The 9,868-nt window shown below is 44.3% G+C and overlaps 1 protein-coding gene across 5 annotated transcripts in view; it reads right to left on the reverse strand.

The window, feature by feature from the left end:
- The window catches only part of LOC120318303 (formin-like protein 3), a 43,295-nt gene extending 36,857 nt beyond the window's left edge, over positions 1 to 6,438 (reverse strand). For all 5 annotated transcript variants that reach the window (XR_005559450.1, XR_005559451.1, XR_005559452.1 and 2 more), the window contains exon 1: positions 6,364 to 6,438. Coding sequence is in view for 2 of the 5 variants with exons in the window: in XM_039365725.1 (XP_039221659.1) it covers positions 6,364 to 6,422 (59 nt within the window). In the remaining 3 variants the exon portion in view is untranslated. The remainder of the gene's footprint in view (positions 1 to 6,363) is intronic.
- Between the last annotated feature and the right edge of the window lie 3,430 nt (positions 6,439 to 9,868).

Raw genomic sequence — 9,868 nt, forward strand, 5'->3', positions numbered from 1 at the left:
GTAACTCAAAGTCAGGCTCTCCCCTTAAAAGTTTCAGAACCATGAGCTGCATAAAGAGGATCTTTTATATACAAAGTTTTCGCGGGTGTTTGTATGTAGGTCTTTGGTTGTTCGGGTTTTCTCCCGCGTAAAATTGGAAGAGTCTTGGCGACGTTTCGACTAAGTCCCATTCGTCATCTTCAGGCTGGTGCTTTCAGCTTCGTGCTTCGAGGAGCAATGTGTGGTCTTAGCTGTTTCTTCCTTTTAACTGCCAGTGGGGGTGTGAACTAATTGGGTGGGAGCTTGGCTGTGTTCTGATTGGGTGGAGGTGTGTTCTGATTGGTTAGGGGCGTGGCTGTGCTCTGATTGGCTGGGGGGTTGGCTGTGCTCTGATTGGCTGGGGGGTTGGCTGTGCTCTGATGGCTGGGGGAGTGTTCTGTTTGGTTGTGCTGTTTGGTTGTGAAGATGAGGCACGACCACAAATGCGAAGCCAAAAAATAGCAAGGCAGCCCAAAATCTTAAACCCCCCTGCAACTCAGACTAACCTGAGCACAACCAAACAGAACACTCCCCCAGCCAATCAGAGCACAGCCAACCCCCCAGCCAATCAGAGCACAGCCACGCCCCTAACCAATCAGAACACACCTCCACCCAATCAGAACACAGCCAAGCTCCCACCCAATCAGTTCATACCCCCACTGGCAGTTAAAAGGAAGAAACAGCTAAGACCACACATTGCTGCTCGAAGCACGAAGCTGAAAGCACCAGCCTGAAGATGACGAATGGGACTTAGTCGAAACGTCGCCAAGACACTTCCAATTTTACGCGGGAGAAAACCCGAACAACCAAAGACATACATATATATATATATATATATATATATATATATATATATATATGAATAGTGAAAATAAAAATGTGATTCCTGGGTGAATCCATAGTCAATTACCAATAAAACGTGAACACCAGGAATATAATAAACTATAAAAGTTTAATACCACCACCGATCACTAAGCTTTTGTCAGATACTTCTGACATCGTCAGGGTTAATGCTGGTCTGTGGGAGAGTGCCTTTATAGGTGAGCCATCATTTGCACACGGCTCTTAGATCTTGTCGTAGGTCCTAATTGATTTAACTGCTTTTTAATTATGGCTTCCATACTGATGACTCCTCTTTTCTTGCTTTTACTGCTTGTGGTGGGTGTGTCGTTATTCCCCTCTACCTCCCACTGTCTTGAGTTAGGGAGGTTCTTTCCTCCCCTTTTTTGGTCATTTGTATCTCTAAGTTGTTCCCTCTTCACACCTCCGTATCTCCTACCTTCCTCTGATCTTTACTTGCTCCCCAATTGTCATCCCTCATTCTGTGGGGGCACACTCTCAGCCTTTCTCCCCCTCCCTTACTTTCCATTTCCCTCTCTTTGGCTGCATAAACTCCGTTTCTGTCGTTGCCATTCCGTCTGACATCTACTTGCTCTTTCACCCCATTATCAATGTTCTCGGACTCCACGTCAGACTGAATCCCTTGAATATCTCCTTCCTCCTCATACAAGCCCTTGTGTGCCCTCCTTTTTTGAATACGTATGCCTGGTTCCTTTGTATCCCTCCCTCCATCAACACAGTGATCTTTTTTACAGTTTCTATCATGTTCTACCCTTATTTGCATTTCCCCCCCATTCACACTGCTCTCGATCTCTATATTCTCTTGGGCGTTCCGATTGGTGCTCTGTTGTTTCCGTTGATGGACTGTCGTCACAGGGCAAGCCGGTCCCATCCTCCTTCTTTCTTATGCTGCTGGATCATCGCTGTTTTGGATTTCGGGGGGTCAGGAATGATTGTTCATTGGCTAATTGCCTCTTTCTCATCATGCAACTGTTCTCTCACTGTCTGGGAGCGTGTGCATGGTCCTGGAGCAAGGGGGGAGAAGTCCCTCAATCGTTGACTATTCTCCTGAATGTCCATGGGCCGTTGCTGTTGTTGTGGGGGGTGAAAATTCATCCCCTCCATAACTTCTTCCCTAGGGTTACGTGGTACTGTCGCAGGGTGTCTCCTTAGGGGTGGGCGATCTCGCCTGCTCCATGCTCTTAAAGTTAGATGTGCTGGGCACAAATCGATATGCTGGTTGACAGAGTCCCTGTCAGAGAGCCATTCCTCTTTTAGTAACCGGCCCTCTTTCGTATTGTCACCGGACAGGATGCATACATTATCAAAGTCAAAGCAATGTCCAGAATCCGCCATGTGCGCCCATACTTGGGAGTGCTGTTCCCCCCTTTTTACCGCTAATTTATGCTCATGGACCCTAGTCTTCATTCTTTTTGAAGTCTCTCCAACATAATTAATGGGGCAATCTTTGCAGTTGATTTTATATGATTGCCGATTTTTCAGTGTTGGGGAGCGGGTCCTTTGGGCGCATCACTTTGGATCTTAAGGTTTGATCAGGTCTGTGAGCCACCCTCACTTTATGGGGGGCTAACAACCTGGCTGTTGCTTCTGAAACATTGCTGATGTAAGGGAGGGTGACACGGGTTATCTGTGACGGGAGTTCCTCCATATCCGTGCTCATCCGGGGTTTGGGTGGTATACTACAGCGTCTGATGAACCTGGTAGGGTAACCATTGCGTCTGCATATTTGGAAGAGATGGTTTCTTTCTTCCCTTTTAGCTTTGGCTATATCTCAAAAAAACCTAGAAGATATTGTAAACATTGAAGCCAGATTCCTATAAGCATCATAGTATATACTAGACCCACATACTGAAGTATAGCACATGTTTTGCAGTGCAAAGAAAAATAAAAACCCTACACATATTCAGTTCTTTAGTATCTAAGTAGGGATAGGAAAGAATTATTTTTGAAACCTAGTGGACCTAGTGTCAGATATATAGATACTAGAGATCTGATTTCTTACAAGGAAAGACTATTATGGCATATTCAGTGGAGTCCAGTGAATTAGTTCGGCTAGATCTCTTTTATTAGGAAACCCCCCCCCCCAACTTTGGTGGAATGAAGTGCAGAATTACTACCTGTCTACTAATGGTCTCCCAAATCAGGAGATTAATAAATAGAAAAACCAGATCCAGCAGATGATTTTTAAATTTGCTTATTTTATTTCAATCTACATGGCTGCCCATCACATGGGTGATTAAGAACAGTTAGAAAATAAAACCAACAACAAAATAAAATATGTAGTTGTCAACCAAGGTAAAAACCAATAAACAACAATTAAAATAACCATCCCATGGACTCCAACAATCTGACTCTTATGCCTGGGCACACAATCATGTCTTCAGGCCCTTGTGAAAGACTAGCAGAATCAGAGCCATCTAATCTCTGGAAGGAGCATGTTCCAAAGGGTGGGTGCCATGACAGAAAAGACTCATTTCCTGGGTCCCCAAGACAGTATTCCTTAAGTGGCAGGAACCATGTCTCCTACCAGATCTAATGGGTGGAAGTGTTTTGGGGGAGGGGGGTCCCAACAAATCAACCAGTCCCATGCCATTATCTAATTTCAGAGGATTAAGAGAGGAATTAATTACAAGATATAAAACTGTGTCATCTGTGCAGAAAGATAGAAAAAGATCCTGAGCTGTAGAGAAACTATAGTTATGGTTAACATTATAAATATTTTATAGAACATATTCAAAAGATGCCAGAAATATGACTTGCTCACATGCCTGCTATTCTACATATGTGCATCCAACCATCATTTAATGCCAAGTGTTAAGAAATATGCACTAAACTGATTTAAGATATGAACAAGTAACTTTGCTGGGGAGTTTAGGTAACCAATGAATTTACATTAACAACATAGCCAGGCAGTATTTCTGGCTGATACAGAGCTTTCAGTAAGACCAAACAATACTGAAATACTGCAAAACAAATGCACATCTGCTTTACCAATTAACATATGTTTGAAATCAGATTTACTAGCTGGCGATAGGCCACGTTACAGTATTGTTTAGTTTTTCAGAGTTGAAGCCAGTTTGAAAAATGTACCACTGCTGAAAAGGAAAAATTCATCATACTGTTACTCTTACTAAAAAGATATTACAAACGATTGTGATATTTCACAAACCTGCTGTCAACTTCTGAAACGAACCTGGCTGAAGCCATCTTTGTCATTCTCAGTTGCTACACAGATTGGGAGGAAGGGGGAGGGGGAAGAAACTGAAAGGATTGCTAGACTAAACACAGAGCAATCCCCTGGGAATCAAAGTCATTCCCACTGGTGCTGGAAGGTGGAGAGAAGTGTCACGCAGCCCACCAATTGCCCTCATTGGGTGGCATGATCAACAGCATGGTAGGGGGAGGGTTACATTTAGTTACATTGAATTCCTGGAGGAAAAGTTAGAGTTGGTTTCACTTTTGACCATGCCGATATTATGTATACAATAAACATGTTCTTTGAGGAAACTTCAAGCCTCGAGTTCTGATTTGTTTGGGTCCATTAGTCAGAACCATGACATTAAACCAACTTTTCAAATTTGTTTTTCTGTTCTGAGATAGAAAGCTATCAAAGAGCTCTCTTTGGGGTCTTGAGCCCTGGCCACCTACCCAATTCTTTTGGGAGGATGGTAAAGACTGAGTGAAGATTCCAGGATGGAGAAGAAATGGGAAGCGACTACTAACTCCAGAGCAACACCTGCAGACGGGACATGGACAGCTGCCTAGACCAGGGATGGAATTCCACTGACAGGGGCTCAGCCGAAAGTTTATGCAGACAAATCTGACAGGCCAGCGGTGCAGGAAGAAGTTCTAGCCGTTGGGGATCAATACCAAGCAGAGGAAGATTTCCAGCGCAAGAGTATCCCCAAGGCTGCCGAGGCTGAGTTCCCCTTGATCTCATCCTATAGCTTTCTATAATTCACACTAAAATGGAAAGTAAAGAAAGCGACGGGATGGGATGAGTCAGGGGAATGGATGTACCTGGCAGCAGTCCATGGGCACTCAGCCGAAAGACCGAAGGAGAAGTTCAACCAAATGGAAATCAGAAAAGTGATCTTGGTTGCGAGGTATGAGGTCTCAGCTAGGGCCGAGACTAGGATGGATCCTTGTTGGGACCCCATACCAAAGAAAAACAAGAAAGTCCAGTTGCCTCATGAAAAAAGCACCTTTGGTATAATCGTAAGACTAGGAAGGGGCCCTCTTCTCACTACGCATAATGGTCAGGAGAGGAAAGCCACCTCCACTGAATCAGAAAGTGAGCCAACTGAGCCTTTGAAACTTGCATCAGATCAGTTGCTAGGGGTCCAACTCATTCCCCAAGAATACTGAGATCTGGCCGAGGTGTTCAGTGAGAAGGAGTGTGATGTGCTTCCCCCTCACCGAGTCACTAACTGTGTGATAGAGATCTTGCCAGGAGCGAAACTCCCTAAGCCAAAAATATATTCCATGCCCCCCAGGGAGATGAATGAACTAAGAGAATACATTGACAAAAACCTGGCTATGGGCTTCATCTAGCCAGCAAAATCACACGTGGCTGCCTCCGTGCTGTTCAAAGAAAAGAAAGATGAAACATTGAGATTGTGCATGGATTTCAAGGGCTTAAATGCTGTCAGTGTGGAAAACATGTATCCACTCCCCCTTATGAAGGATATGTTAGCTCACATGGCTAAAGGGAAATTTTTCACCAAGTTGGACCTGCAGGAAGCTTATTACCGAGTGAGAATTAAGGATTAAGATGAATGGAAAACTGTTTTTCATTGCCTGTTGCGGAGTTCCCAATTCAACGTGATGCCATTTGGCCTTCAGGGGGCTCCTGCCATGTTTATGCAGTTGATCAATGAGGTGTTACATGACTATCTATACAAAAGGGTCCTAGTTTATCTTGACGACATCCTCATCTTTACAGAAATGATGGAGGAACATGTCAAATTGATTCGCGAAGTGCTCAAAAAATTATTAAAGGCGAACCTTTACACTAAATTATCCAAATGTAAGTTCCACCAAATCCACCTTGACTATCTAAGGTACCGAATCTCAAATGAAGGGGTGGAGATGCACCCAGAGAAAGTCAAAGCCATTCTAGAATGGCAACCCCCTCAGACTTGCAAACAACTACAGAGCTTTTGGGGGTTTACTAACTTTTACCAGCAGTTCATTGCCTCCTTTGCAAAAATAGCCTTACTGATTACTGAACTGTTAAAAACAGGCAAGGGGGGAGGCAAAACCCTGTCCCAGTCAACTTTTAAGATGGACTATGGAATGCCAAGCAGCGTTCAAACAACTTAAAAGGTTATTCACAGGGGAGCCAGTCTTCAAACACCCTAACCCTGAGGAACAGTTTATCATCAAAGCAGATGTCAGTGATATTGCGGTGGGTGCAGTTCTCCTTCAAAAAAACAGCAAGGGAGTCCTACAACCATGCACATTCACCTCCAGAAAACTCACCGACACAAAGCAGCGATGGGCTGTATGGGAGAAGGAAGTGTTTGCTGTTCGATGGGCATTGCTAACCTGGCGTCATTTCCTAGAGGAGAATAAGATTCCATTTGAAGTGTGGACTGACCATAAAACCTTAAGGCACTCAGAACCCCATGGAAATTATCTCCCAAGCAGGTTCAGTGGATTCAATATTTCAATCGTTTCAACTTTTCTTTAAAGTACATTCCTGAAGGAAAGAACTTCCTAGCTGTCGACTTATCCAGAATGGCAAGAGCAATCGTGAGGAAGTGGTCAATGCTATCATTCCTTTGCCACAAAAGGCCTCTCGGGGACCACTAGACACCAAGCTTAAAAGCAATCCACCAGCTTTGGCAGCAGCCTGACCCAGAAACTTAAGGTTGGGCTGAAAGAGGACCCCTGGTTCAAAGACAACAGACAAGTGTTGACATATAGAGATGAACTAGCCTGGAAAAGCTCCAAGTTATACCTTCCTAGCACCCTCAGGGTCCAAGCCCTGCAACAAAGCTAAGATGCCAAGCAAGCAGGTCACTTTGGATGTTTAAAGACGTTACACTTGGTAAGGCGGCAGTTCTGGTGGCCAGGGATGAAAAAGGACATTGAAAGCTATGTTAAGAGCTGTGCAACCTGTGCAGCTGTGAAAAAAAGACCTGGGAAGCCCCCTGGATTGTTACAAGTAGCAGACCCATCCCAACCATGGGTGGAAATCGCAATGGACTTCATCGTAGAGCTCCCTGAAAATAGTGGAAATACAGTAATCTGGACTCTTATTTCTCAAAGCAGGCTCATTTTATAGCATGTCCTGGTCTCCCTTCTGCCCAGAAGCTGGCAAAGCTATTTTTAAAACACCACAGGATTATATTGGACCAAGGGGTTCAGTTCACAGCAAAATTTTGGATGGAGTTTGTGAAATTGATTGGATCCACCCAGAGACTCAGCTCAGCTTTTCATCCAAGTACAAATGGAGCTGCTGAATGAGAGAATGCATGGAACAATACTTGAGATGCTAGGTTAACTATCAGCAAACTAATTGGGCAGACCTGCCTTTTGCTGAAGTGGCATACAACAATACTGTACACAGCAATACTGGACTTACTCCTTTTAAGATAGCTCCTGGCAGAGAATTCGTTCCTATGCCTGAATATCCCCAAGATCCCCCTTCTCACAAACCGAGTGGGTTAGCTCATTGCAAAACACTTGGGCTAATGTCACATGAGCCTTAGCTAAGGCAATCAAGATTCAAAAGGAATAAGCTGATAAAGAAGTGACCCCCCCCCCAGAAACCATTTCATATAGGAGAGAAAGTCTATCTCTCAACCAAATACTTAAGATTAAAATTACCATGTAAAAAACTGGGACCTAAATTCATCAGTCCTTTTCCCATCATAAAAATCCTAAGCCCTGTCATGATAGAACTAAAACTCCTACGAATCTTGAGGAAGATACATCCAGTTTTTCGTTGGAGTTTGTTGAAAACAGTTATAGAATCAACATTGAGACCAGTACCCCGAATAGTTCCAAGTCCTATTATGGTGGAGGGTGACACCCATTATGAAATAAAATGGATTCTCGATTATAGACTGTATAAAGGGAAATGATAGTACCTAGTTAAATGGAAGGGTTACCCTTTGTCAGAGGCTACCTGGGTAAAGAGCAGAGATGTAAAGGCTGATAGATTAATCCAGAAATTTCATGATGAACACCCCCAAAAGCCTAGGGAAACTTCAGGTGACAGAGATGAAAATTAGTATCACATTAATATGTATCCATGCTTGTTATTTTCCAGGAACTTCTTTCTCTTTAGGGGAGTCCAACTGTCAACTTCTGAAACAAACCTGGCTGAAGCCATATTTGTCGTTCTCAGTTGCCACACAGATTGGGAAAAAGGGGGGAGGGAGAAACCAAAAGGATTGCTAGACTAAACACAGAGCGATCCCCTGGGAATCAAGGTCATTTCAACTGGTGCTGGAAGGTGGAGAGAAGAAGAGTCATGGAGCCCACCAATTTCCCTCATTGGGTGGCATGATCAACAACACAGTAGGGGGAGGGAAGTGTTACATTTAGTTACATTGAATTCCTGGGGGAAAAGCAAAGAGTTGTATTCACTTTTGACCATGCCGATATAGGTAGTCCTCGAATTACGAGCATAATGGAGCCTGCCCATTCCACTTGTAACTCGAAAACTTGTGGGAGTGAATCTCGTATCTCACTCCCTTGCTTGTTAAGTAAAGATGAGGTATATCAGGGTGGGGAAGGCCATGGAGGACCTAGTGATGGAACAGGCCCCCAAGGCCTTCCTTACTCACTAAGATATCTCATGCTTCCCCCTCCCTTCCTGCCATGCCGGATTCACCTTGAAAAGATCTGTCTCCTCTCTGGCACGGTTCCTGCTGCCGCCCAGTTCTGAGGCCGGGGGACGCTTACGTGTACCTCCGGGGGCTGGATCAGGGCATTGGAGGCCTTCTCCAGGGCACTGCCACCCAGATCTGAGACCGGGGGTTGCTTCTGTGGCCCTCTAGCAGCCCGTTTCTGCATGGCAGTGGCCTGGAAAAGACCTCCAGCACCCATATCAGGCCACCAGAGGGCCGCAGAAGCATCCCCCAGCCTCAGATCCGAGCAGCAGCAGCCTGAAAAAGCCTCTGACGCCCTGATCCAACCTTCAGAGGCACGTGGAAGCATCCCCCAGCTTCGGTTCTGTTCTCTGTTGCATAGAACAGAGGCCTAAAGTACCATGAGATCACGCGAGATCAGTAGCATGAGATCTCACATGATCTTGTGTTACTTTAGGCCTCCATTCTTTGCGAACGCACTGAAGGCCTGGAGCAGCCAAGAAAGCAAAGGATCTTGAACTTTGCAGGATGATTTTTGAAAGCCTGATGCCTAGGGAGATGCGGGACGGGGGTGGGGAGGAAGGGAATAACCAGAATGAATGTTGCAGAGCCTCTGCAGTCACTCGTAAGGGCAAACAACTGCTGTGGTGATGCAATATTTGTAATTTTGGGACTTGCTCCTAAGCACTAGGGGCCCTTATCACGTAACTTCGAACGAACATTAAGTGAATGCTCGTAACTTGGATATTACCTATATACATGTTCTTTGAGGAAACTTCAGGCTTCGGAATTCTGATTTGTTTGGGTCCATTAATCGGAACCTTGACACCTGCTCACTCTGCTTGATTAGCAGGAATAGTAAGTCAAAAGAAAGATTTGTTTGGCCTCACATCATGGGACACAATACTTCTATCTCGGTCACTTTCAACTCTTTCAGAAAATACCTATTTGCCTTTTTATAAAGAACCCAGAAGACTGCACTTCCAATAGAGTTTGGAAGATTGTGTTTTCTAAACTTATCAGAATATTTGTATTTCTATTATTTCCATGTTATTAGAAACACAAAATTAATCTTGAAATCGCTCATTTTTCAATATTAATGTAATCCATGTAAACTGTGCCATATAAGCTTTAGTAAACCATTTCAAAATTAAACAACGATC

This window comes from Crotalus tigris, unplaced genomic scaffold (genome assembly GCF_016545835.1).
Source record: "Crotalus tigris isolate CLP2741 ecotype Arizona unplaced genomic scaffold, ASM1654583v1 scf7180000020174.184502, whole genome shotgun sequence".
NCBI classification, from domain to species: domain Eukaryota; kingdom Metazoa; phylum Chordata; class Lepidosauria; order Squamata; family Viperidae; genus Crotalus; species Crotalus tigris.